The following is a 26,549-nucleotide window of genomic DNA, read 5'->3' as shown; positions in this document are numbered from 1 at the left end:
CTATCATATCAAACTGTAAGGCCAGTGCCTAGGTGGTAAGTAGCAGTGACTTCACGGAAATAACGGGAAACGAAGGTTTAGATGGAGTCGACTAGGTAATCTACCTACAGGCCACGAGACCAATAATAATCAGGCATTAATGATCCTCTCAATCTGATTTGTGGCAAACGTAGCAAAAGTGATATACAAAAGAGGGCGGAGAGCTAGAGTAACTGCGGGGGAAATTAGGTACTAGTACCTAACCTTAGTGTGGTGCCTAGCACCTAACACAAATCCCGCATTGAAGCACATTGCGGAGGTTTGTAGCCATTGCGTATTGGGATATTGGTCAAGGCTGCCGGGATATTGATGTGCGCTGGGTGATTCATACATTCTTCAGATATTGGTTATAATATCTAAAAGATCTTACATTGAATTCACACTAGTGAATTCATTTGACCTCAATCTACAAGAGGTGTTTGAATCATGACCCATTCCAGCATGCGGCCACCACGGTTGACTATGTCTACAATATTGACACCTACGCCGTATCGATTCACGTTCTAGTATTGCTAGTTACAAGAATGGTCAAGCATCACAGGTATGTTGTGTGACTGGAATTGTTCGAATTCATTACTTTGTCTTAGCTAGGCAGTTTTACCTTTTCTCACATAATTATCTTTACAATCTCAGACACCCTTCCAAAATACACGTCCCTCCATCAATCTTCTTGCCGTTCGGAAAACAGTCGCAAAGCTGAGTTTGCCTTCGGTATCAAATACAGCAGCTACCTTCAGTGTTCCACTCGCGTGGGCGATCACCGTTTCACGGTTATCCCGCTCGCTCAGCACCGAGCATGCTGATACCATAGTCCCATCAGTCTTTGCAGCAGCAGTAAGGGCGAGGGCGACAGTGACGGGAACAGCCTTGTGTGGCTGCCCAACTGACATAGCGCGGACGACAACGTTGGCGAGTCCTAAAGATGTACCAGTCGGAGCAGAGACAACGCTTATTTTCGGTACGCTGCCTGGAACTTCATCTTCCCTTGAAGCAAGACCCATTCTGACACCCGCTTGGCGTCGAATAGACTCTAATTGGTCCTTCAATGTCGGGTGGTCATCGATTTGTTGTGGGCTAATAGAACCATCAACTCCAAGTGCTGCTGCCCCAACAAAGCAGCGCCCGTTTCCGGCATCGATACAGGTAACCGGCACCGAGTCAATTACGTCGACAAGATTTCCAGTGGGGAAGAGCTTGCCCGTTCGCGAGCCTGCCGGGTCGATGAAACGTAGCTCGACCGGCGCAGAAGAGCCGGCAACGCCGTCAATGGCAAAGTCACCATGAGCCTGAGCTTCGCCATCGACGACAGCGAATTTTGCGTGGATGATTTTGTTTGTATTGGTATTTCGGATGCGGACGGTGGCCGAAGTTTGATCTTGACTGGTTGCAGAAGCCGCCGTTATCGCCAACATGCCCGAATCGACCGCAAAGGGGCCGACCGCTGCGGACATATTCCCGCAGTTACTGGAGAAGTCAACGTGAGTATTATCCACACCCAAAGAGACGAATGTATAGTCAACATCGGCATCTGCATGCTCTGAAAACCCCACGATGCACACTTTGGACAGGCTAGAGATCCCAACTCTGCATGGGCCGGAGAAGACGTTGTCATGGAAATTCACGACGACAACAAAAGAGTCATCCCGAACCTCTCCCTAATTCGCACACATGTTTTCGATAAAGTTGGTCCTATGGATACCACGCACAACATCAGCATGGTCCGCGTGAATCTTGAGGATGGCGCCGACACTGCGACTCTCACTGCTACATCACTTGCACAGCATGCTCCCCCCGGCAAGGGTAGATATCCAACCGGGCCAAAGTATACTGTGGGCGGCGAGTATTCCGTTGACCTTGTCAAGGATGAAGCAGGTGTATGGAAGATTACGAAGTTGGCGTTGAACGTTGTCTGGACTCTAGGGGATGCTTCATTGATGGGTGGCCCTCCGAAATAGACATTTTCAGCTAGGAGACAGAGAACAGGTGTTTCGGGGAGGATGCATGGGTTTTCCTTATGTCTTGTCGTTCTTTATGCAGTTAGTCGTTTGACTGAAGTAGCAGTAGCAGGAAGTGTCTCACACGTGTAACACAGCCAATACTCTTTCTCTCATTGCAGTACACATGTCACGTGCAAACTAGTTGTAATTTCTATCCTTACTAAGAGTACGGAGTCCTACTCAGACCATATCGTGAGTATCCCAAAGCATCTTTGGACTTTTGTCACCACTCTCTTCCTCCCTGCATTTATTCATTTGGGTAATAACGACCCTTTCAAGGGATCCGATCAAACGGCCAACACCGATTGTGTTTCGGCGATTTCACTTAGTTTCTTAGGCTTCCGTGAATGCTTTTGCCAATGCAATACAATTAACAATCAATATATACAAATTTGCACTTGAATGCGACCGTACTTGGTGCAACCATTAAGTGATCAGACATTGCCTCATCACGCAATTACCTGGAGGTGTTGGTGTTTAGTTGTGGTACCCCGGCCATGTTCGCGCTCCTTTCAAAGCAATTCATAAGTTTTACACAATTTGGTGCATTAAGTTTTGTGCAATCTAATAAATTTCTGACTAGCCTTGCTCCTCGTTGAATCCGTGCATCCTCCAATCTGTATCATGATTTTGCCGATAACATTCCGCGGAATTTTCCAAGCGAAACATAGGTACCTAGTCTTTTATAAGCGAATAGAGATCGACCGGCTTCATAAGCACGGCGCAGCAAATCTCAGAAAAGAATAACTTCATGGACACCCCAGTGACTAGCGCCATTAGGAATCGAACCTAACACTCCTTATACCCCCTTCCGGTGTTGCGTTCACCAACTATCTCGACATAATCAAGGCGGCTACTCAGGGCGTTGTGGACGGCGTTAAGCCCTGCAAGACACGTTTCCAGCGAGGTTATCGCTAAATTTCCACCATTTTACAGCGCCTCTTGCCCACATTTCTCCCACGATCCACATAAACTGTCTCAATGCAGGGGGCCCAACATGTCTTCCTGTCCCCGAAGGTCGGCAATTCTGAAATTATTACATCTTCAATTACCAAGGAACAACTATACTTGCAATAACTATCATCTAACTAAGGAAATGTGAGAATATCAGTGATTGCGCAAAATCAAACATTTGCGAATGGCTATTGAGGTAACGTACTGATACAGTACATAATTGGAGCCACTAGCAAGGAGCATTGAATGAAAGTTCTCGTGACACTGGAAATGGCGAATGTCCATTCGTCTGACGACCATAGTCAATTGCATTTCTCCTGTAGAACTGCGAGTACTATGAGTCAGAACGAGAACTATCATGGCAACAGCTGCGGCACATATTCTCAATATCTGCATTTGGCAAGTTCTAGCACAACAGACCAGTACAGAGTGTCTAAAGAACTTGCTGCCTCATCGGCATCATCTGCACATTTGAGACATCGCACGACAAGGTCACAATATCTTCTTGGCACGAAGAATCCCATGTCCTCTTCGCAGATCTTGGTTATCTTGCTTTTGAAGGCTTCGGGTTCCAACATGCTTGAAGCCATGCGATCGATCGTGGCCCACATGGCAATCTCGCACAGCACTAGCCCCAGACTATACATTTCGTATTTCCTGTGATATCGCGGCCTGTCATTGGGTTCTCTTCTGCGAAGATCGGGATGCATGTATATTGCTTGTGCCTCACGATTCACGTCTAGCGACTTTTGCGCGGCAGTATCTGGGCGTGCAATAGAGAAGCCTGCGATGTAGGGGGAGTCGAAGAGGATCGCGGCAGGTTCTGCCTTGTCCCTGAAGAACACGACGTTTTGCGAGTTGAAGTCTTTGTGAAACCAACGGATAAGGCCAAAGGAGTAAATGGCGCTCGCGAGGTCCTGGGCAAGTTGAAGGCGTCTCTCCAAGCTGGGTCGCTTGAAGCCGGTCGCGACTTGAGTTTCCTTTCGCATAAGAGAACTTAGGGACACAGGCTGCTTTGAATGATTGGCGGCATCAGGAATTTTGCAGACTAGTCCAACTGCGTCGGATGTTTCTACAAAGCAAAGACCCTTGAGAATCCTAAGACTCTGCGGGATTTCGGGTTGAGATGACATGTGCACGAGTCCTGCAATGCGGCTAGTGGCGATTTGCACGTCGTCGTTGGTCCAGTCAAGCGTTCCATACGAGTACCACTCGACGACACAGATGTATGGTGCTAGATTTACAGAATTAGAAGCTGGTCTTTTCATGTGAAATGCAAAGTCCCACTCACGCTTTTGGCCGTCTTTGAATAATTTGAGAGTGACTGAGCAAGTACTCTTCCCAAACCCTTCAATTTCATCAATTGACGAGTTCGTGCGTCTATACTTTTCCCAGTCGCTCGCATTGATGGAAACTCCCTTTTCAAACTTTAGTCGCTCCTGCCACAACTTTCCATGCGTTCTCACAGACACTTTATCATTTTGAGAAGCTTCTATGAGTGTGTCCAATATCTTTTGGTTCTCGTCTGCGAGCATATGTGCAGGTAAAGCTTGGCTGCTCAATGTAGACCGTATAGTGCCTGGTATGATTCGCTCAAGCCGATCGTTCCAGTAGCACAGCTTTTGCACCTTTTCATTTAGAGCAACCTTGTCTGATTCGCCCCAGGGCTTGGACCCGAATGTGAAGCGAAGCCTGAAGGAGGTTTTTTCTTGTAGCACATTCGCAGCCTGCCGCTGTTGTACCAATTTGGAGACCAGCCCAGAGTTGTGCTTGGCTCCAACAAGAGGTAACACAGTACTCAAAGCGTGGGCAACACTGGTGTTTGGCTTTCTCGTTGTAGGATTCACGCTTGAAGTATCCGAATCTCTGTACTTGTTTGAGATCTCAGTGACTTCGGTTAAAATATCAATAATTCTGGCGATGGCACTCTCTATTGGTGCCTCCAAACTCAATGATGCATTGTTATTAAATGACAGTTCGGCATCGCTTGGTAGATTTGGGTTAGCATCGCCCGTGTTCTCCTGAAGAGCTCCTGAGACTCGGCACCAGGCAAAGAATCGGTAATACTCCATTGATAATTGTGCCACGATGCCTGTCATATCAGCACCAAACGCTTTTGCTTCGGCGAGACTCTTCCATATCGTCAAGGGTTTCTCCACAACAGAAATCAGGCCACTTAGACCAACGATAAAGGCGGGTATTTCGAGCCCCGACATGTCAAATGGGTCGTTGCCAGGAAAATATAAAGAAGAAGAAGAATCACTTTACGTCGCGCGAGAAATGTCTCTGCCCAGATAATGTCCAGCAATGGGCTTTGGCTCGTGACGACCCGCGAATAACAAGTAATTAACAAAAAGCAGTGGTTTGGGCGTGCTGGGCTGATTGCAGGAAGGAGCAAAGCATATTGTAGCGAGACGGAAAAGCGGGGTTAAGGCAGAACAGGTGTTGGCAGAGCTTATTTAACGCCCATGGAGAACATGGCTGGCTGAGCTGAGCTGCTCAGACTGTTTGTACCCTGTTTGTACACATCGGCACGCCAAGCCAGGTTCTCAGCCGCAAACTGCAATGTGGTCTCAGCCCTCGGGATGCCAAGTCATCCGACCAGCTCTGCGCGTAGCTGCCCAAACTGCAGCCATGGTCGTTTCTCCGATTTTGTGAAGAACACCTGTCCGCAGAATCCAGTGTGATACCGCCAGATATGGACGATCCAAATGCTCCCACGAGTGTTACTAGTTTGAGCTTGTTTGAGTATGATTTTGACACTGTATCTCCAGATGCAGAAGTTCTGCGCCGAACCGAGACCACCAGGACATTGTACGGCCAGGCTGCGTTCTTCAGTTTGGTCAACAGATTGAACATACCTGTGCTCAATAATTCTTCGAACTCTTCCGGGGGACAAGACCATGTATTCGTTGGGACAGGAGCTTCGTATGGTGTCACTCGACCTCTCATCCGTCACGACCACGCTTCGATTAATAACAGCAAAGGGAAAGAGCTAGAGAAAGACCTCTTGAGCCGCAAGTTTGTCACCAAAAAGATCGTGCCTATTCTTTCCAAGTCTGTCAGTGACGCTCAACAGCTAGCCGCAATCACCAATGAAGTGCGCATCCTTGGAAACAGGACAGTGAAGCAGACCAAATGCTTGGTACAATTGCTCTGTGTCGCCTGGGATGAGCTCCCGAGAGGGGGCCGTTACTGGCCTCGTCTCTTACTCGAAGCAGCAGACCATGGAAACCTCGCTGCCTTCATGGCGCAATCCGCAGACATAGCCGATTGGAAGGTGAAACTCGATCTAAATCTCGATATTCTCTCAGGACTCGCAGTGTTACACAACCACAGGATAGCGCACTGCGACTTGAAGGTAGAGAACGTTCTGATATTCCAAGAACAAGATACCACAAAAGTCGACAAGAGCAAGTATGTTGCCAAGCTCTGTGACTTTGGATTCTCTGTCATCATGAACGACTATGACAACGATGCCATGTTTTCCGCGCGACTTGGAACCGAACCCTGGACCGCCCCCGAACTGACATTTGGAACCAAGGTCAAGGTAGACGATCTTCCCCAGGCAGATATCTTCAGCTTTGGGTTGCTATTCAGCAGAATCTACATGCATGGTGGCGACCCTTTCGAAAGTCTCATCCTTGATAAGACCCGCGAGATGAAGCGAGATGAGGACGCAATGATGAGACTTGTTGATTTCCTGAAAACAAAAATCTTTGAACGAGTCGCATATACGGAGAGTCAACAACTACTTATCAATAAAACACTATTGGTTACGCTGAGATATAAGCCCGAGCACAGATTCCCGATTCGGCTAATTGGACCCCAGCTGATCCTTCTCGGGGTATTATTTACAGAGTGAGTTATCAATGATCCAAAAAGAATTAGGTTCATTATCGCCAAGGAGAAAGGCTGCTAAAGATCATCAACAGCCATCCTACTGCTGAAGCTGATAACAGCGAACCTGAAGAGACTCACTCAGAGAAGCCGCTAGCCGCATCGCCTCAACTAAATCCGCCTGGTGGATTGTGGTGGAATATGGTCAATATTGCGAGCCAAGGTTTTTCAATCATCATGAAACCGCTCAATGTACTTCGTGGTGCTGTCAAGTCTGGACTCCTATCTGTACTGCGATTAGTCCTCAAACGAATGGTAAGATCTTCTGGTCTTGGTAGAGCAAATGACGCGCTGATTCATTGTAGGGTTTGTTGAAAGATCCTTTCGAAGACCTGTGGAAACCAAAATATATGGAGGTTCAGCCCATATCGAGAGTTGCAGGGCTATTGGACACTCAGAGGAACGTCGCTTCAGAGAGCGATAACCGTGATTTCTTATCTGCATTGCCGGATGTATGCACACACAAGGCTGCATCATATCAAATAATATAGGACTAATTTTCTTTTAGTTCGAATACACAACAAAGTACGCCCATTTCACGCTTCCCAGAGGGGTTGCCAAAGAATTGGTTGAGGATTTGAATTGCAAAGTTCAAGAGTCTTCAACCAGCGTCTCAGCAGAGGCATCATTCCAGCTCGCGATTGCTCATTTTGAGGGCATTGGTACTTCGAGAAATGTAGAGCAGGGCCTCCAGTGGCTCAAGACTGCACACTTCAAACAGTCCGCCAAGGGCATCTCGAGCCTGGAACCAGTGTTCTCATCGTTGGGCTTTCGTGTACCCCACGATATCGACGCGATTACCCGCTCAAAGCTGCCAGATCTTGCGAGTAATGAACTGCTGGTATCTTTGAGTGATGTACATGGCAATAAGATATCGCAGCCGCAAACATTTACTGCGTTGCGGCAGTGGATTCGGTCAAACCCACGGGAGTACAATGAGTACCTGTGTTCTTCTATCTATGGATCTCTGAAGATAACATGCCTTGGCATCTACATTCTGGCGATCCAGTCTTCGTTGGAAGGTCAAACAAAAAGTGAAGAGGATAGATTTGACTCGGACTCTCTCGAGGGATACAATCCTCACGAGAAGTTCCAACTGAGTCAAAAAGCGTCCTTCATCGAATCCGTCCGGAAACTAAAATGCGTCCAGAAGGCAGATTTGTTTTCCGTCACATTACTTCAGCGGGCCGCTGCTATGGGAGATCTAGAGCTGGCCAAGACTCTGGTACTAGATTTGGGCGCTGAAGTCGATTATGTTGGTACTACGCCATCATACACACCACTTTGGATTAGTTGCGCATCTGGCAATATTGACGTGGCTTCGTTTCTTTTCGAACATGGAGCAGATGCAACCCACCGAGATACCAAAACTGGCCGTACTATCTTGCATTTCCTCAACCAATGCAGAGACACTGCTGATCTTGTGCGACTCTTCGAAATCTCATCTAAGGGCGGTCTTGTTGATCTTGAGATACGCGATGCGAGCGGGAACACACCTTTGTTGTCGACATTCTGCGGGTGGGATTTCAGCAACGGCGATGCCGCACGATATCTGGTGGGCCTAAAAGCAACCGCTGTCGTAAAATCAAAGGATTTATGGACGCCAATGACAGCTGCCGCCGCTGCATTTAATGTGGATCTTATACGAGAGATCTACCAAAACCATGATTCAAGCCTTTTGAGCGGAGCAGCTAGTCTGACGAGGCCTGACCAGTCTCTCGGTGAAGCCAAGGTTGAAGCTTTCCAACAGATTTGCGGCATGAACGATTTCCTTCGACGACGTATCGGGGGAGCTACAGCCATGAGCAAGTTGACAGAACTGGTGAATCTCCTCATGGATCCTGAGATGTTGGAGCACTTCTCTCTATCGGAGTTCAGCCAGGGAACAAACCCACTGATCTCCACATGCTACCAGGGACATGTAGACATGGTATCCGCCGTTCTGGACGCTACCAACTCCCCAGACCTAAATGAGGTTGACGACCAGAACGGCATGAGCGCCCTTCACTGGGCCGCAGAGCGCGGAAGAGTCGAAGTCGCTTTCCTTCTCCTGCGCCGTGGGGCAGACCCTATGATACAGGACAGGGTGGAAGGTCTCACTGTTTTCCATCGAGCCGCTAGATTTTTTCCTGATCTCCTACTCAAACTCATCAACGCAATTGAAGATGGCAGCCTACCCTGTCCGGAAGGAATGGACATATATACCATACTCAACACCAAGAGCCATGACGATCACACCGTGTTCATGACAGCCTTGATCGAAGGGGCGAAAGAGCATCTGAAATTTGCTGAGCATATCCGAACTCGCTACAATCTCGATTACGACATGGACTTGATCTCACATGAAGGCAAGATGGTTAATCGAATGGAAACCACGATGACCTTTACTGCATACATGGTTGAGAATGCCATCATGAGCAACCTCTTCACTCTCGAACAAATGGAATATTTGATCGAGATGAACCCTCGACCACGTTTCATTGCTGACTCACTTGGCAGGACTCTACTGCATTATGCTGTAATGGGGACGCAACATGGTGAGTCTATTCTTGACACAAATTGTGGATGCCCACCACTGCTCACCCAAATACAGACAGCATGGGGAGCAACCCAACCGGTTATGCCACATTGAGGCTGCTTTTGCGGACGTTCCCTGGAAAAGAGTATCTGGAGATAGCGGATAACACGGGTAGCAGTACACTTCACTACGCGGCATTTTGCTCCAATGCTGTTGCCATTGAAATCATCAGAGACCACTTCCAGAGCATCGGCAAGGAGCTCAACCCTAATCTCATCAACAAGAACGGCTCTACGCCCCTCGATGGTCTGGGTTTGCAGCTGAAGAGATTCAGGTTTGAAGAGTCAGAATTGAGGACTATAACGGCTGGCTTCCGGCGAAACACGGCACGCTCATACGAGTACATGCGCAACCTTGGTGCTTATTTGAGCTCGGAACAGATCGGCATTCCGTTGTGGTAGGTACTCGACCCGCGTCGGAGGCATTCTAATTAACACCTGCCAGGATCGTAACTCGTCGTACAGCCGAGCTGCCCAGAGAGGCACTGATCGAGTTCTTCATCACAGTGCAGATGTCCATGGGTCTGACCTGGGAACTTGTTGAAGGTAGGCCAGAAAGCTACTCCACTCTGTCCTGCCCCTCAAGCCACGATACGCTTGCTTCACCAGCTAAACCCCCGTGATACGATGTGCTAACAACATCCCTGCAGACGACAGTGAAAAGCCGAGGGACGCGATGTCTGACTCGATATACGTCATGGAACTCTGCTGGTGCTTTGACAGGTTTATCCTTCGTGCAAAGGAGGTCATGCCCCACACAATTGCGGCATACATCCAAGAAAGGCTTGCGCAACGGTCAAGAAGAACAGATAATTCTGGTGAGTGATGAAGTCTGCGCACTTTTCATGACGCAGAGGCAGGGTTAACATGCGACGTGATAGGTCCATGGGAGGAAACTACATACGAAGAAACCATTTACGACCATACTGTAAAGTGGACCAGATCTGGCCGCTCCTGGAACAATGACGAGATCTCCACTTTGGTACAGGAACTCCTAGTCAGGTGGATGGTCTTGATTGAGGAAGAAGAAGGATTGCTAGGTGTGGTTCAAGTGAACTTGGGATCATAAACGGCAGCCTCGTCTCTAGGAAGACGAGGTGAATGGCCGCGCTGCACAACCCGCCGGCAAGGACAACGAGATTCAGTGTAAGCATATTGATACACTAACGACGGTGTGAGTCTCGGTTTTGGTAGGAGAACGATCGGACGGATTGGTGGAGTCCGCGGCCGGGAAAGATGGAGCGGGAATCCATTCTTGGCTTCGGTGCTGCGACCTAGAGATACCAGATATCAAGCGGGCGATTGCCAGCTAATCTGGCGTAGAGCTAGGGTCATACATGATGGTATCCTTTCTTTAATCAATGATATTTCTTCCTAGTACATTGCTCTCTTCCTCTATCCAAATTCTTGACTGCGCCATAGTGAGAGCTCATTATCGGTGCGTATCTAAGCGAACAAACAGGCCTATTAGAGATTTTGCTAAGCAGACCTCGATATGCAGGCAAGCTGACCGAAACCGCCACCTGTGGCCCCCACCCTCAGCGAACACAAAAAAAGACATAGACGGGAAAGGCCCCCACCAGGTACAGCTGTTTCAGATGCATGCACATTCAAGCCACATGCTAACCCAGAAGCCTGATCGCCTATGGAGCACGTTTTTCAACCACCAATAAATGCACAGCGACGCCTAAGAGGATTCTAAGTGCAGTGCGGTAATTGTGGTCATATTTCTCACATGGAGGGTCAAGGTGCCGTTGCGCAATCGTCTGGTGAGTGGGCGACACGGTGGTATTCGTACTTCAGCTTCATGTAACATCATTCCGCATTATGCAGTATAACGCGAAAAGAGCCTATTTTCAGGGCCTCAATAGTGATTGGTCTTAATGAGGTGTTGACGGTGTTTGGCCAAGTGCAGCTGAAAATTCATGTCCCTCCAAGTTCTAGGCAACATGCCACCACATTCTCCTATTTTTATAAACCGTATTTTCATTGGAGGTTCATGATTCTTTGCAGCTCCCGCCACAATCCTGCGGACCGGCTGATGCACCCACCAATGATGTTCGATATTAACATCGGAACGGTTTGTTCGTATTTGATTTGTGCTTGGCCGACCATTGGTTAATCATGGATTGCCGCTTCAGGAATGCTCGTGTATTATTTGTATCGTTCTTATCGCATGATTGAGAGTATACCTGTCAATGCCTTCCTGCTTGAGCTTTGAGATTACAATGAGAACATCCTCCCAACTTCCTCTCTATCAATTATACGCACAGACTGTATCACCGTCTAATCCATTATGAACGACGAAGTCAGAGATGGTGCCTTGCTCCATTCTTACAGCAATGAAGTACCACACCACCAGCACCAGGAGTCTGCCATCGACGCCATCCAAATGACCGGCCAAGGTTCAACTCAGTCAGCTGGCAGCTGGGAGACGAATCACGGGTATCGCAGTACGACACCGGACAGATGCGACGCTCGTGGGCTTGCGCCGCCAACAAATGCGCCAGTTGCACCTTTCCACCTGCCACCTGTTGAGAGCCATGACCAAAGTCGTGATAGCGACAGCGCCAAGGGGTCGAGCGCTGCATCAGGCAATATGGGAGACATACACAAGTACCCTAAAATGTACCAAAGTGCTGAGAGTGGAAGCAGTACTTGGCGTACTGGTTCCACCTCCACAGTCAAGGTTTCTCATCGACCGGCTCTTCCATTGAAAGAGTCCCTGGGCGTTGTAGGATTATTGAGCATCTTTGGTGGATCCCTAGGGGCCTTAGGTGTCCTTGGTTTCCTGATCTTTCTGTGGTTCGGATACGGTACCGAGCCTGAAGGAAAGACGGCAACCGACTTGTGGCGTATCCTGGCTTTGCACAATTGGATGACCCAAACCATTACCTTGTGCTCTCTCGCACTGCGCGTTCTGGTCTCGACTCAGTCAATCGTGTGCACGTCGTTGGTGGCGGCTCTGATTCTAGAGAAGCGCTCTGTGCGCAAGCCCGACGCAGCGTTTTTCTCAGTCTTTAGAGGCGTCAATGATGGACCGAGAAAGCTGGTACAGCTCATGCTTTCGCACAGGCCAACAGCTGTGCTCCTGTACCCAGAGTTCTGGCTTTTATCCCTCCTTTCACTTATCGCACTCAGTCTTCAGTTCTCATCGACAATTCTCCTGTCCGATTTGCACGATTTCACAATTGTAGGAGGTATCAACTCGACAAATGTTCAGAGCCTGTTCTATGTTCCAGAGGGCCACGGGCCTCAATGGGCCATGAACTTTGTCGACCTTTTGGAATCGACGCCAGTTCTTTCTTTATTCGGTGAAAGGCGCATTAATAGCAGCGTCCCGCCAGATAATAATGGTTTCAGCGACACTGGTCTTGTCCAGCAAGGTCTTCTCCCCTTCGCGGACAGTAATACGAGGACCTCAGTAAGAGACTATCGCGGTACAGGAATGGTGTTGAATTCCAGAGTCTCTTGCATGCCACCTGTCATGGAGGTCAAGTATTTGTTGGACGAGCAATTGGATAACCCTGTCGCGCCAGCGCTCGCATGGTTAACCGGGACGCTAGACGCAGCGGCCAGTTTGCGAAACAGCGGACAAGACATATCAAATTGTAGCGCGGGGACATGCGAAACGATTGGCTTTCGGTGCAATGTACCAATTGTTCGCCCGGACTTTCCAATTGCCAACTACCCTCAATCGTCAATATGTATCGTCTCATCTGGGAACAGTGCACCCAATCTTGATTCCTCTATGAGGTGGGACTCTTCGAGTATGCCTTGGTCATGGGGTGTTCCTCTATACATGGCCATTGTATCGAATGCAAACGTTGAGGACTGGCCTGCGGATAATGAAAGCCACCCCATCACAGACGGACATCGCGACGGAGAATGGCTGAGCTTCACCATTGCTCCTGATCGCTACGTTAATGCTACGTTGTGTTTTCCTGCTCTCAGCACCGAGCGTTATGTGGTGCACCTGGAAGCAGAAACCGCCCTCAAGGAGCCGGTGATCCCGTGGAATTTGACGACATTACAGTCCGATACAAGCGAAGTTGAAAACTTCCTTGATGTCAAGTCAGGCAACCTGAGTCACATGAAAAGAGGTATATTCGACATGGATCTGCACCAAGAACCAGACAGCGGGCCTGCTCTTGATGTATTTCCGCCTGCAGATCCCAACAGCACCATGACTATTGGTATGCTCGCATCTCGGATCCCAGAGACGCTCGTCTACTGGAACATGGGCTATGCTATCGGATCAAACCAGACCATCCCCCTTTGTCTGGGCTGTTATTTGGCGCCAGTGCCTATACACTATGAATTTGTCGCATTGATGGGGAACATCATCACCAGTTCTGGCCGTGCAGCCTATGCTGTGCAGTCCCTCATCTACATGTTGACAACTGGTGCTTATATCGAGTCGCTCAAGCTCAACTACCCCGCAGAGCCAGTCCAGCTTGCAACGACCACTGTTGTCAGGACCCCAGGCCCTTGTTCCCAGTATACGTGCGGTGGTTTCATATCCGTCGCTACACTCATAGTTGTTTACTTGATATGCGTTGCCGCAATAACAACACTTTACGTGGGGCAGGTGAGGTATTCGAGATGCGGAAACATTTGGCATACGATCTCTCAACTCTTATCGGATGATTTATATACATTGATCGCAAACGGTAATAACGCGATGGATCGGGCAATTGCCAAGGATAATTGCTACAAGATGAAAGAAAACCTTGTGGGGGTCGAAGCAAGTGAAATGGATGGCGGCAGGGTAAAATTCGTGAACCGAAATTCTTAAATCTTCTTCAGAGTAGCAGTTATGTGCCTTGTAAATTGATTTGGGATGGGAAATGGGGTTGGATCAGTTTAAAGTTGGGAGTTACCGATAATTTAGTTCTATTTGTTGGTTTCTGGCTCTGAGTTGTTCATCTTATTATATCAGCAGGGACAACAAAAGAATTGTTCATATTTTAAATGGCGACCCTAAAGAATCTTATCTCAGCTGCAAGGTGGGCTTCCCGGTGCATACTTAAATGAAGGCGTAATGCATGAGCCTTGTGAGTATCAAGTCAAAATTAATTCGAGCTATCGTAAGAGGATACCTGAGCCTAAAGTCATACGGCGGTACCCTGCACGTTATCATCCCTCCTCCAGTCTCTGTCCTCACAATGCACCCAAGTCACAGTACTGACATACAGCCTTGGGGGTCGTCCAACTGCGGTACTGGGCCGGCCAAAGAGACCCGGCTGCGAGTGCCAGGCCTGGCCGCGCCAGCTCATCTTTTCGACGGGGCGGCCCTGGGCGCTGAGGAACCGCGGCCGGCCAAAGAGGCCCGGCGCTAGCGGCAGCTTCCATCCGACCGCCCACTCAACGATGCGGTCCAGCTCCTGCCGCTGGTCCTCGGCCGTCTCAAAGTCAATGGTGAGCGTCTCCAGGCACCGCAGGTGCTGAAAGGCGAGGCCCCAGGCGCGCGGGGAAAAGTCGGGGTTGATGTCGTTGTCGCCGGCGGCGGCCCGCGCCGCTGCACGCTCAATGTCCTCGCTCATGACCCTCGTGCTCACGGTGCCCCGGAAAGGGTTGATGCTGAGAGACTGCTTCGACTCCCAGTTCCACCAATCGCCGCGACGGATCGTGATGCGAAGGTGCTCCACGCGTCCAAGCCAGGGAGTTTCTGTGACGAGACGCCAGAAGTGGAGGGGGCTGTTCGAGTCCTCAAGCCAAAATAATTGTGTAAACAATCGTACACGGCGGATCAGGCCGCGCCGGATAAATTTTTGTCTTGGATGCTGCTGCTGCGGCGCCTCCTCTCCCAACCTCACCTGTTCGTCATTGTCTTCTACTGCTGTGGGCGATAATCGCCAATAGATCCCGGCTGCTAAGTGCTGCTCAAAGTGGGTGCGTAGCGTGTCGATGGAACAAACGGCCTTGGCCCCATAGTCTCCCCGCATCATATAAAATCTGTGCTCTCTCTGCCACGCAGGCAGTTCATACGCTTCGATGTAGACCCGTCGGCATGTTCGTAGCAGCGCTGTGGTTACCGTCATGGGTTCAACATTGTCTGGGCGGAGCCAGTCGTAACCATAGGGGGCGCGCCGGGCGACGCGCCGAGCGGCGTTGATACTCGGACCCACTGCAATGTCGACGGATGGCGTCTCCTCCTCCTCTTCCACCGGCTCGTGGTCGTGGCGGACGGCGAGGTTCGGCAGCTTGGCCTGGACTTCGGCGGAACAGTACTCCTGCAGCGCGTATCGGAAAATGAAGTCGCGTATCTCTGAGGGCAAAATATTGAACAGCGGTGACTGCATCTGAGGATCAAAGTCGGGGTCGGCCCAGTGGCCGATCACGGGTGGCCGCGCCATTGCTTCGGTTGTGGTATGAGCTGACCTTGTTCAATCTTCTTTCTTCCAGTCCCTGATATACTACGAGAGACTATAGCAATGTCTGATCGTTTTATATTCTTTACAGGGCACGTTTTCGTTCTGTGGTGGTCGTGATTCTTCAGGCAACGGCAAGTAGGCGGAGACGTTTTGGCTCAGGCAGCAGCAGGCAACATCCCCCACCAACACGGGAGAGGGGCTCTGTCCAGCCGATTGGACGCAACTGCGAAAGCAATTCAATGTGTCACGCAAATTTGGAAGGATATTTCCAATCAAAAAGTTCACCTTTGGCCAAATCAGCACAATCAATGCAGTTTCTAAGGGAGAATGGATGGTAGGTATTTCGTCGTGTTAAGGAGAGAGTCCACGGTCCCAATGAAAGGTAGCTCTTGAGCTAAGACTGGGAGGCATATAATCATCTTTGCTAATCATTTTTGTTTAGGGCATGGAAATGTGATCTAATTTATAGACCTATATCATTTTATTATTCAAAGTCAACCAGTTATGGAAATATTCTTACAATAAGTTTCTAGGTTAGGTATGTAGGTACCCGCCTAATAGGCCACATGTATATTGGCTAAGGCGGGTTTCCACCCATGGTGTGCGCTAACTGCAATCCAGCTAACGTGCATGTCGCTGTAACCTGTTACCGAGGTCATATATTTCGACAAGTCAGTGTCTCAAGAGCCCACGAGGTAGGAGAATTTCCGTCTTGTGCTAAGTATATGGCAATTGAATTTTCTTTAAATATATCCATCCAGTGCTGCATTGGATTGTGAGGAAAGCGATGGAATATACGTTGGGTCTGTTTGGGAAAACGCTGAACAAGGCGGGCAGCCTACCTGTAAGGTACCATATCACTTATAGTAGGTAGGTTAGGTTAGTTAGGTACTAACCTAGGTTAGCTAATACCTAGCATCTGTGCAGCATTCCGAAACAGGAAGATTGAGGTGTTGCAGAGGTCGACCAAAGTAGTCCTATAAGTCGAAAACCTCTCGTCTCAATTCCAGCATTCTTCTACTCCTGAGGCGGTACAACGCAGCTATTTTTTTGATCATTTTTCATGTCAGCGGCATACTGCGTTCAAACCGCCGTCATCCTGTCAAAAATACCAAAACTAGCGAACGCCGCCTGAGACGCTGGGCCTCTGCCTCTGAATGTTCCAGCCACTACAAATGTCGGAGCTTTTAGCCACCAGGTCGAAGAGAAAATTTTGTACTTTGTAGAACCCTTGGGGCAAGCACAGCCTTACCTTGATGCTTTGACAATCCACTTTGTCCTAGCATATCATGTTGCAATTTTGAAATATTGAAAGCCATTTGCGCTCAAATAATTACTCCAGGATTGCAGGCTACATGAGACAACGGCCGACGGAACAACACTTGAAGCGACGAGGGGTACCCAAGAATGACAGGACTTAGTTACGATATGTGGCGCTCGAAAGCAAAAAGCAAAGCCGAAAGACGACGTCCAAATCGCTGCAGCATTAGTAGAATCGGAGCCGCAAGTCTAATCCAAGTTCGGCAATGTCACTTAGACTCAGGAAGATATGATTGGAAGATGTAGGCAATATAATTGCATTTAGATATAAACAGCTGATTTAAAGCTTTTCTATCAAAAACGGTTTGTTGCTATGAATTGACGTTACCACGACTCGAACGAATTGCAGACTCGTTGCGCTCAATCCTAATTTAAAGTTCACCATTTTCGATAATGCGAATTGCTACTTATCCAGAAACTGACAATGGACGACGCTGAAGACAAGATACCTCGCCTCAAACAAAACCAAGGAAACCGAGCAAGTAAGTCAGAGACACGATAAGCATTGAATAGAGCCGTCGTCAATGTCCCACAGCAGTATTAGCTACCCAATTGTCTCGTCACTTTAAGGTGTAAGACTAGTGATGTTCAGGACTTAGTTAGTATACGAACTCGAGAAGTCTAGCAAACCATCGGGGCAGTACCCAACTCAAGACATTGGAAAATGGTTGTTGCTAACCCATGGGTGCAACAGCATCTTTCTCTGATTGTACACAGCCAGTGTACGCAAGGTCAAGCTGAATACACTACCTAGGAACATATTTTTTCTGTGCCTGCATTTTGTAGCCCAATGAGATACTTTCACATCGTCTCAATTTCTTCGCTTATTCTGACATTCAGTCATCATAGGTGAGTCTCGTATCGAATGTCTATCGAGGATGATCGGGATCCGAATAGAAAGATTCGGTTCCATCTTGTCAAGAATAGGAGCGTTACCCGTTGAGACTTTTCACCCAGCACATTACCCTGTCATCTTGACCCTGACCACGGATCATGTGCACAGCCAATCATTGCCCAGGAGAGAGGGGCAATAGACATGGGTGCTTGGCCCCCAAATTCACTGGGCCCGATGACATTACCAGGCTCCCACGAAACGGAACAACCGTCTCTATTCCTTTTCTTCACCTTTCACGTTCCATGATGACAGTCCCTTTTCGGTATACTCCTCTCAAGCCCGGTGAGATCCGACTGCTTCATCACTCTATTCGTGATGGAATCGTTGTATGGGCTCTCAAGACTGTCCAGATACAGGAGCAAGGCCCTAATGCATCAGTAGAGTTCGACGCGCTTTCCTACACATGGGGCGACCTTGGCCACACCTTTCCTTTTCGATGCAACGACTCCGAACTCCGGATCCACGGAAATCTGAAGAATGCTCTGCCCTATCTCGCTAGGCGGCGCTCGTCTCTGCCGCTATGGATTGATGCCGTTTGTATCAACCAGTCTGATGGGGAAGAGAAATTTGTTCAGATCAACATGATGCACAGCATCTACCGTCAGGCAACTCAAGTTTGGGTGTGGCTGGGCTGTGACCCGGAACATGGAGACGAAGCCATTTCGTTGCTACCAAAGGTCAGCGCGGTAGCCAGAGAGGTCATGAGTCAAGCCTGGGAATTCGATCAGGCCTCGCCTGTGGACAAAGGCTTGCCGGCATTTTCCTCGCCACAATGGGGTGCTGTGACCAAGATCATCAACAACAACTATTTCTCCCGGCTGTGGATCGTTCAAGAGGCTGCATTGGCGAGGCACATCAGAGTACTGTACGGAGATGGGGAGATACCATGGGACGTGCTTGACGATGCCGTGCGGAATGGCCCAGATTTGCGCCATCGCCTTCGGGATGCCAATGGCTTCAAGCCTCTCCCTCTGCCTGGCGGGACCGAAGTTGTGTTCGACATTCGCAAATATACCCAAAGCCTTGCTAATCCACAAGAAGTACCATTCGCACTGATGAGGTTGCTCGTTTCTACAACCAGAAATCATCATTGTTATGATGCTCGGGATAGAGTGTTCGGAATCCTCGGCTTTTTCTCCGGACAGGATCTCCAGAGAGTCGGGATAGGTAGAGACATGGACGCGTGGGAGCTCTACACCAAGTTGACGCGCTTTCTTTTGGCCAACGTGAACCCATCAGCGATGAATTGGTGGTACCTCCTCACTCTTGCATGGTCCTCGGAGAAGAAAAGGGCGGGCTTACCCAGCTGGTGTCCCGATTACCACAATCTGGGCGACAGCCCGACGCATCCCCAAGAGCTGCTACTCCCTCTTGAGCGACACATAGCATCGACTACTGCCAAACATCATTATGATGCCAGCCGCGGAAAGAGAGTTCCGCCACTGCCAGAAAACCCCCGCGCGATCTCTGTGTGTGGAAAGATCTTCGATACCGTCGAGACATTGCTTCCCGAGTTGGTTGATGTCATCAAATGGAAAGACCAGCTCACTTCTGTTGAGGAAGGTAAGCAGAGATTTTTGAGATTCCATGCTTGGGAGAAATCGCTAGCCAAGGCTGTTCTGGGCGACCAGGTTGACAACCTGCCGGACGACCCAACGACGATGTGCACCAAGGAGGATGAAGGTCGGGTAAGGTTCACGCTTGACGGGTATTGGCGATCGCTTGTGGGCGACATGACGGAAAGGGTACGCTACACTTTGACGTACGAGACATACCGGACATTCAAAGTGAGCCTCGCTCGTTGGGCTGAGCTAATGGAAAAATTAGATGTTGACTTTGACAGTCTTATGTAAGTCGACATGCATGATCAAACCCCCATCTCGATTGCTGCTTATGGTTCCTTTTAGTCTACTTCACGAGTGTGCCTTTGCCGGTCCTCTGGACCCTGCAATAATCGAGGCTGACAAGGAAGCCATGGGACTTATCGGCCCAAACACACCCTGCATCAAGTACATGAGTGATAGTGCTTTTTTCCTTATGGGGAAAAGGCCCTTCATGACCTCGATGGGTCGCTTTGGCTTTGGCCCGTTGAGTCTGCAAGAGGGAGATAAAGTGTGTGTGCTCAATTATGCAAAGACGCCGCATGTACTGCGTTGTAGTAATCCTGAGGGTGCGAATTATCAGATAATCGGCCAGGCGTATGTTCATGACATGATGCATGGCGAGGTGGAGAATTTGGGCATCGAAGAGCAAGACATCTTGCTTGTGTGAAGCCTCGATTAACATCCTCTATATCATTAAGGCTTGCCATGAAAGGGCAGAGAGCTTCATGTCACCACAAACTGGTGCAGAAACTCCACCTTATCGCATCGAGGGGTAAACTTTAATGTAGGTAATAAAAATAGCCGCATCGAAAGCAGCCTACCTACCTGAAGGGAAAACAAAGTCACGCCGTAACCTTGCATGCAACTTTATTGAGTGAACCGCCATTGAAATGGGAAAAATGAAAGACCAAAGTTACCGACCTGAGTACCTAGCTACTAATCCAGCAGTTAAAGTTTACCTACGCAAACAGCGCGGGGCAATAGGGTGCGAGCTCTTTCAGGTATAGCTTGGTCGCTCTCCATGCGCATCCATTTCCAAAATTGTTCCATTGGGAAAAGTCCAACTACCCCTTCTCAAAGCTTGGCGGTTAAAGAGATAATTAATAATTATGCAGCCTCACCGAAATATGCAAGGGTGTCATAAATGTTACGCGTTTGATTGGCTCACTGATACGATGATACTTTCTGCCCAGCCAATAAAGAGTCAGTTATGGAGCTGGTAGGGTATGATTAACTGTAAATGCATGGTCTTGGTATGGCTCATAGACTTCATTGGTATCACGCTGACGATCTGTGCGTTGGAGGTCACGGCGGCACGGAGACCAATCATCATGTTTGGCCAGCCCAATTCATGCAAGAGCGCTCGAAGATACGTATTGTGCCTTTGTCTTTCTTTGTAAAAATGACGCAAATGTGAGTTGTATTTGAACGTCAAAGATCCCGCTATCCACACCAGACATTGGTACAAGTAAACTTGTGTTTGTTTTGCCAACCGCAACTTGCAGGCTCTTGCGATCTTATCTAGCACCTTGCCTGAGACCATGAGTACTGCAATCTCTACCCTATAGTATAGGAACTTGAAAATCAATGTGTATACTAACTAGTGTCCATTAGCATCTAATGTCTGCACAGAGACGATCACGCTGACGAGCCAGGCAGATATCGATTCGCAAACCTTATTCATGCAATCATGCTCGCCGGCTCAAAAAGTGGAGATTCAGTCGCCCACAAGCAATCTCACGTTTCCAGACGGGCTATATATAACTAATATATCCGTGAAAGGGCTTGATCAAGATCTCAGCATCGACGTCAGCCTCATCCAGCTCACGACTCTTTTGTCAATCAGTGGAAGTGTAAAGAGCGGCCAACTAATCATACCATCTTCACCGGCCTATGGGATCAGAAAAGTTATTCTTGCAACTACCGAGCCTAGCTCCTATAGTTCCTCCATGGCAGATAATCCTATGCATGTATTTGGTGATAGCATCGGTTCCTGGGTACAGAATGAAGGGACTAGTGCGATTCTCCACAATGTCACTCAGCTGACCGAACTCGGAATACAATCATCTCTTGTGGCGCAATTCCCTCACCTAACAGAGGTGGATGAATTGATTCTGGAGGGATCCTTCGCTAATTTCGGCGGTGACGACTTTTCCCCAGTCCTCCCCAACCTTGTGCAAGTGAACGGAGACGCCATTTTCAAAAGAAAATTCAGTCCTATCAAGGTCGGTGATCTTGAAGTAGGTGGGAATCTGACAATCCAAGATAATGGTGCTGGCAATTGGGACACTGCCTCGGTGGGTGGCAGCAGCGACGGATCACTGTCTGAGGACTATTCTACATATGAGTGGAACATCCATCATGTCGAAGGCCACTTTATCGTTTCGAATGTCTCAAATGTCGCCATTTCAATGCCGAATCTTACAAACGTCAATGCACAGCTCACAATCGAGAATTGTGTCAACAGCACATTTTCTTTTGCTAGTACCACCAGCATCCCAGTACTATTGATGCAAAACAATCCTGGCAGTCTCTTGCCAGGTAATTTTCGGACGTTGCAATTCGCAGATACAGTGGTACTAAATGGCAACATCGACATGTATGTTGATGAACATTATTGTTCGAGTCTGATCATCAGCTGACACTTCAAAGGTCATCAAATGGTAACATTTTTCCATCACTGAGACTTGTTCAAGGACAGGTTACAATCGAAGCTTGGAACGCGGATTTCAACTGCTCAAAATTGGTACAACAACAGAGGGATGGACTGATCGGCCATCTTACTTGCAACGGGACAGACAGCGGAAATTCCACCACAACAACCAGCGTCCAGCCTGTACCGAGCGACCAAGGGAGCTCCCTCTCACTAGGTGCATGGGTAGGAATTGGCGTTGGTATTGGCGTTCTCGCACTCGCTCTGATCTTCTCGTTTAGCTGGACGCTGTCACACCGTCGCCGCAGGAATATGGAACGCAAGATAAATATGAATGCAGAGGCTGCCCCATCGCCCGATGTCGTGATGGCGCACAACGGGCATGACTTGCCGCCAAGAATTCTGGAGTTTGAAGGCGATACCAGCTTTCGACCTGCCGAGATGGATGGGCGTCGCTCTCCCGTCGAAATGGACGCTACACCACGACCGGTGGAGAAGCCAGCTTAGACTTATTTCCTTACCGCCGGACACGCTTTGTGTTTCAGTATGTATGTTCATGCCATTCTGCGATTCGTAAATAGTCAAGTTCACCTTGTTATAAAACAAGAAAGCTGAAAAGCCTGGAATTAAGCTGAAGATAAATGGCCATAACCCATGCAAAACATTCATCAAGATTCGTCATATGATATGGTGGCATAACATCCATGAGGATATGTCATATAATGTCATGTCCGATGCACGCATTATATTATTTGCTCTGTATCTCTTGAACTATACTCCCTGGCTTAATAGTACCAAAATCCACATCTGCTTCCATTTGCTTCAGACTCACAATGATGTCAGAAAGCCGGTGGACGGAATCACGAAAGGACGTGATAAGCCTCTGGTGGTTGGAATTCACGATGCTTGGAGGTAGGCAGGTATAGCTTGGACATATGTTGGTGGTTAGGAGAAGGAGGAACAAACACCGCGCATGATGTAGTACAAATCCACCTTTTCCTGCAAACGAGAATGTTTCAAACCGCAATACTACAACAGCAAATTATTAACTGATTGATGCTCTAAGACACACCGAACCCCATATCAGACAATTCCGCCATAATCTTGCCGCCATAACGGGGGCAGCTTGGGGACGAGCAGGAGGTGGGGCACGGATGCGAGGGTGAGGCGGTGACTGATGTGAGTTGTTTGTAAGTAAACATAGAACACATGGCAATGGAGTTCAAACTGTCTTCTCTTGGCGTTATTGTCATGCACAGTCACAATACAGAAATTTCTATGGGGTGGATCCATGTGCATCCTACGCCGCACTGAGCCACACCTTTCTCACTGTGTTTGCAACCAACTGCATAAATAATGCTTGGCTACACTTGGCGTGCATCATCGGCCCAGGAGTCTGGTACGTCTCATTTGGTGCTCGCTGATTTACTCTTGTGCTTAAATAAATGTGTTGCGTTTCTCAACTGCTCTCACAATTTCAAGTCAATTGTCCCAATTACCGTACCATTTTCATCACAGTTGTCACTCTCATTCAGTCTCCACTAGTTTCTATAAGTTACCAAGTCAATATGAGTCGGATATTTTTTTCACTCCTGGCACTGGCTGCAAGTGCTGTTGCTGGCGATTATGGTCAAATTTCAGGATGGAGAGAATCGGCGCTGGACCAACTAAACCCGAAAGCTAGAGATGCGATTATTCAGGCAAACCACAATCCTACCGCCACGCGTTCGGTAGCATTCAAGCCTTTTGAGAAATACTGGGGCTCTTTGGCAGAGAACTCGAAGCTGAGAGACTCGGAGTGGATGTGGCGTAAGTAGATTCGGACGAGGCTTATTAGCGGAGCTGCAACTGACTGATGTGCCACGTAGGAATCAACATAAGCGACGTGTCGATACCAGACGCGGACCTGGAGGACGTCGATGAACCGCACGTGGCAAGCGCAATCTACGATTTCCAGTTCACAGGGACCAACCTGTCAGAGGCACTCGACGGCGCCGATGGAACCTTCTGCATGGCTACTCTGACTAGCATCGACCTCCCGGTAGAGATTATAAATAAGTACACCGACGACGACGACAGTACCGACTGCGAGCCCATTCTTGGCAAGTCATGTATTGATTCCCTCCTCCTGGCCGGCAACGGTGCTACCACCATCTCAGATGATGGGAATTCGTGCATACCACCACGCTATTTCTGGAGCGAATTGCTGGAGTGCAGCGATTCCATTGGTAAAGCAACAGTGTTCAGCACGCTTTATGGGGACTACCCTCTCAGCGGGGTGAATCGACAAAACAACGCGACCTCGTCGCCTTTGGTCAGTGGTCAAGGTTTCTTCGTCAACGTGTCGGAGCCCCTGAATGGATCTCTCAGCGACGGGTACCTCCAGAGTGTCAACCGGCTCCACGTTCTCATGATTAACACCCGCATACCCACGGATTACGGTTTTGTTGGAGGACCCGAATTGCATTGTATGCGCGTCAATGCGACTGAGCTTCCAGAAAATGACGCTGACGGGGATGGCGATGCGATGACAAGCGAAAACATCCGGAATGTGGGCACGTCAATCACTGACCCGTTCATCGGATGTGTCATGGGAGTCTTCCTCACTTTGGTCGTATGCTTGGGAGTGCTGTGAGAGTGTATGGCTACAGCATATAATCTGAATGACCAAGATATATTATAATAGAAATGCAGCTTTTATTAAAGATTAAGATTGTTGAGGCGTAACAACCGTATACATGCACTAATGGGTATGAGTCCCCTATTAGCGGCCAGATTGTCGGTGTTCCGTTTGGCGAAAACAAGCGGATTCGAAGAAAAGTATACGTAAAAAAAAAATAAGCTTATACAGGTATAAAGCGGGCCTGGCGCGTAACGTCGGGGCGGCGGCGGGCGGGCGACTGATGAGTCAGCAATTTGGGGGTGCACCGGGCAGCTAACAGGGAACCTAGTGGTCCCCAGATTATCTAGGGCAGAGCGAAGTGCAGATATTGAGGGGACATCTAACTAACCAATTTCATAACATTGACCATCCTCAGCCCTATCAAATCACTTCAGACCGCCGCAAATTTTGGCCATTCTGCAGATTTTGCGAGACTAACCTCCGTATGCACATTGGGCGAGATCTTGAGGTCCGTGGTGAATCTCTTGTGAGTTCAGCTCGAATGATCTTAAATGCAGTTAGCGTACTCCCTACGGCTGCGCTTCTGTCTGTGCGATAAGCCCAAAGCATTCCAGCTTCGTCAAGGCGAATTGAGACTCGTGTTGATCATTTTCAACAGAAACTTGCCTGGTTTGGTCTCAATAGGTTTCTGTATTCAATTGGCTGCATTGTTACAAGACGTGAACGGTTCAAATAAAAATGTTTTGCCTTATCTAGGAATGACATGTGGATTTTTTGGCAAAGTCAGCTACGAGATCCCCGAAATCCTTCTCTGCTGCAGTGAGCCTTCTCCAGGTAGCTTAAGGATATTCCGACAGGCCGCGCAAGTACCAGTTGGAGAATCTGGAATGAGTCTATCTAGATACGTTCCGTGTGATAGATCATGTATCACTACTTGGGTATAAAGTTCTTGCCGTCCTTTTCATGGAAGTTGAGGTCTGCAATGTCCCATTCATCCAGCATGCGCACCTGAGTCAGTCGCTGTTAGCGATGATGCTAGTGTCGGCCAGAGAACATGACACCGGGCCACAACTCACGTTTAATCCCACAACGTCGCCAGCCCATGAACTCCAAGATCCCTGAGGGTCCATACAGATACTGCTCCCACAGCGTCCACAAAACCGATGAGCTTTTTTCTCTGTCGCAAACCTGTAGTCGACGAGGACTTCCTCCCCGCTGATCCATTCAAGCTCGTATCTCTCCGGATAGATTAACAGATAGCCGTTGTGGGCGCAAATACTGCAGTTGCACATCTTTACGGGAAAGTGGAAGCCAGGTTGCTTGGTCAAGACTGGGTGCTGAACACGGAAGCGTACTGCGCCGCAGTGGCATCCACCAGTCTGGGAGACGTTGGGCATTGGGTCTTCGTTGAAGCGCCAGACCGGCGGGTCAAACCGGCCAGGCTTCTTGGTAGGTGTCGTCTCGCTTGGTGTAGACATTGTTATTGTTTTGGAAGGAGTTATTCAATGATGAGACAGCAATTAGACCTTGGGACAGACCGTCTTCGATGAGATATTTCTACTTATCCAGGAATGAGCTAGGCCGCTTCGAGAAATAAGGAATTTCGCTGT

General features: G+C 48.7%; 10 protein-coding genes across 10 annotated transcripts; 6 read left to right on the top strand and 4 right to left on the bottom strand.

Moving 5' to 3' along the window:
• Positions 1-668: 668 nt before the first annotated feature.
• PFICI_11488 (uncharacterized protein) lies at positions 669-1,490 on the bottom strand (the record flags this gene model as incomplete). The annotated part of the gene is made up of 1 exon (XM_007840069.1): positions 669-1,490. The coding sequence occupies one exon, from the start codon at positions 1,488-1,490 to the stop codon at positions 669-671; it is 822 nt and encodes a 273-aa protein (XP_007838260.1).
• A 159-nt stretch (positions 1,491-1,649) lies between these two features.
• On the top strand, positions 1,650-1,994 carry PFICI_11487 (uncharacterized protein; the record flags this gene model as incomplete). The annotated part of the gene is made up of 1 exon (XM_007840068.1): positions 1,650-1,994. The coding sequence occupies one exon, from the start codon at positions 1,650-1,652 to the stop codon at positions 1,992-1,994; it is 345 nt and encodes a 114-aa protein (XP_007838259.1).
• Positions 1,995-3,373: 1,379 nt separating this feature from the next.
• On the bottom strand, positions 3,374-5,206 carry PFICI_11486 (uncharacterized protein; the record flags this gene model as incomplete). The annotated part of the gene is made up of 2 exons (XM_007840067.1): positions 3,374-4,224; positions 4,282-5,206. The coding sequence occupies 2 exons, from the start codon at positions 5,204-5,206 to the stop codon at positions 3,374-3,376; spliced, it is 1,776 nt and encodes a 591-aa protein (XP_007838258.1).
• A 482-nt stretch (positions 5,207-5,688) lies between these two features.
• PFICI_11485 (uncharacterized protein) lies at positions 5,689-10,536 on the top strand (the record flags this gene model as incomplete). The annotated part of the gene is made up of 8 exons (XM_007840066.1): positions 5,689-6,851; positions 6,926-7,145; positions 7,196-7,342; positions 7,399-9,427; positions 9,484-9,865; positions 9,913-10,013; positions 10,118-10,285; positions 10,349-10,536. 8 exons carry the CDS (start codon positions 5,689-5,691, stop codon positions 10,534-10,536), a joined length of 4,398 nt encoding a protein of 1,465 aa, XP_007838257.1.
• A 1,227-nt stretch (positions 10,537-11,763) lies between these two features.
• Positions 11,764-14,265, top strand: PFICI_11484 (uncharacterized protein; the record flags this gene model as incomplete). Its single annotated transcript, XM_007840065.1, has 1 exon — positions 11,764-14,265. The coding sequence occupies one exon, from the start codon at positions 11,764-11,766 to the stop codon at positions 14,263-14,265; it is 2,502 nt and encodes an 833-aa protein (XP_007838256.1).
• A 316-nt stretch (positions 14,266-14,581) lies between these two features.
• On the bottom strand, positions 14,582-15,826 carry PFICI_11483 (uncharacterized protein; the record flags this gene model as incomplete). The annotated part of the gene is made up of 1 exon (XM_007840064.1): positions 14,582-15,826. The coding sequence occupies one exon, from the start codon at positions 15,824-15,826 to the stop codon at positions 14,582-14,584; it is 1,245 nt and encodes a 414-aa protein (XP_007838255.1).
• A 2,478-nt stretch (positions 15,827-18,304) lies between these two features.
• Positions 18,305-20,330, top strand: PFICI_11482 (uncharacterized protein; the record flags this gene model as incomplete). The annotated part of the gene is made up of 3 exons (XM_007840063.1): positions 18,305-19,908; positions 19,967-20,173; positions 20,219-20,330. 3 exons carry the CDS (start codon positions 18,305-18,307, stop codon positions 20,328-20,330), a joined length of 1,923 nt encoding a protein of 640 aa, XP_007838254.1.
• A 1,282-nt stretch (positions 20,331-21,612) lies between these two features.
• Positions 21,613-22,823, top strand: PFICI_11481 (uncharacterized protein; the record flags this gene model as incomplete). Its single annotated transcript, XM_007840062.1, has 2 exons — positions 21,613-22,262; positions 22,316-22,823. 2 exons carry the CDS (start codon positions 21,613-21,615, stop codon positions 22,821-22,823), a joined length of 1,158 nt encoding a protein of 385 aa, XP_007838253.1.
• Positions 22,824-23,884: 1,061 nt separating this feature from the next.
• PFICI_11480 (uncharacterized protein) lies at positions 23,885-24,951 on the top strand (the record flags this gene model as incomplete). Its single annotated transcript, XM_007840061.1, has 2 exons — positions 23,885-24,125; positions 24,185-24,951. The coding sequence occupies 2 exons, from the start codon at positions 23,885-23,887 to the stop codon at positions 24,949-24,951; spliced, it is 1,008 nt and encodes a 335-aa protein (XP_007838252.1).
• A 918-nt stretch (positions 24,952-25,869) lies between these two features.
• On the bottom strand, positions 25,870-26,417 carry PFICI_11479 (uncharacterized protein; the record flags this gene model as incomplete). The annotated part of the gene is made up of 2 exons (XM_007840060.1): positions 25,870-25,959; positions 26,016-26,417. The coding sequence occupies 2 exons, from the start codon at positions 26,415-26,417 to the stop codon at positions 25,870-25,872; spliced, it is 492 nt and encodes a 163-aa protein (XP_007838251.1).
• Positions 26,418-26,549: the final 132 nt, after the last annotated feature.

This window comes from Pestalotiopsis fici, assembly GCF_000516985.1.
Source record: "Pestalotiopsis fici W106-1 unplaced genomic scaffold PFICI_Scf_9, whole genome shotgun sequence".
In the NCBI taxonomy this organism is placed as follows: domain Eukaryota; kingdom Fungi; phylum Ascomycota; class Sordariomycetes; order Amphisphaeriales; family Sporocadaceae; genus Pestalotiopsis; species Pestalotiopsis fici.
This window is presented reverse-complemented; position numbering and strand designations above follow the sequence as displayed.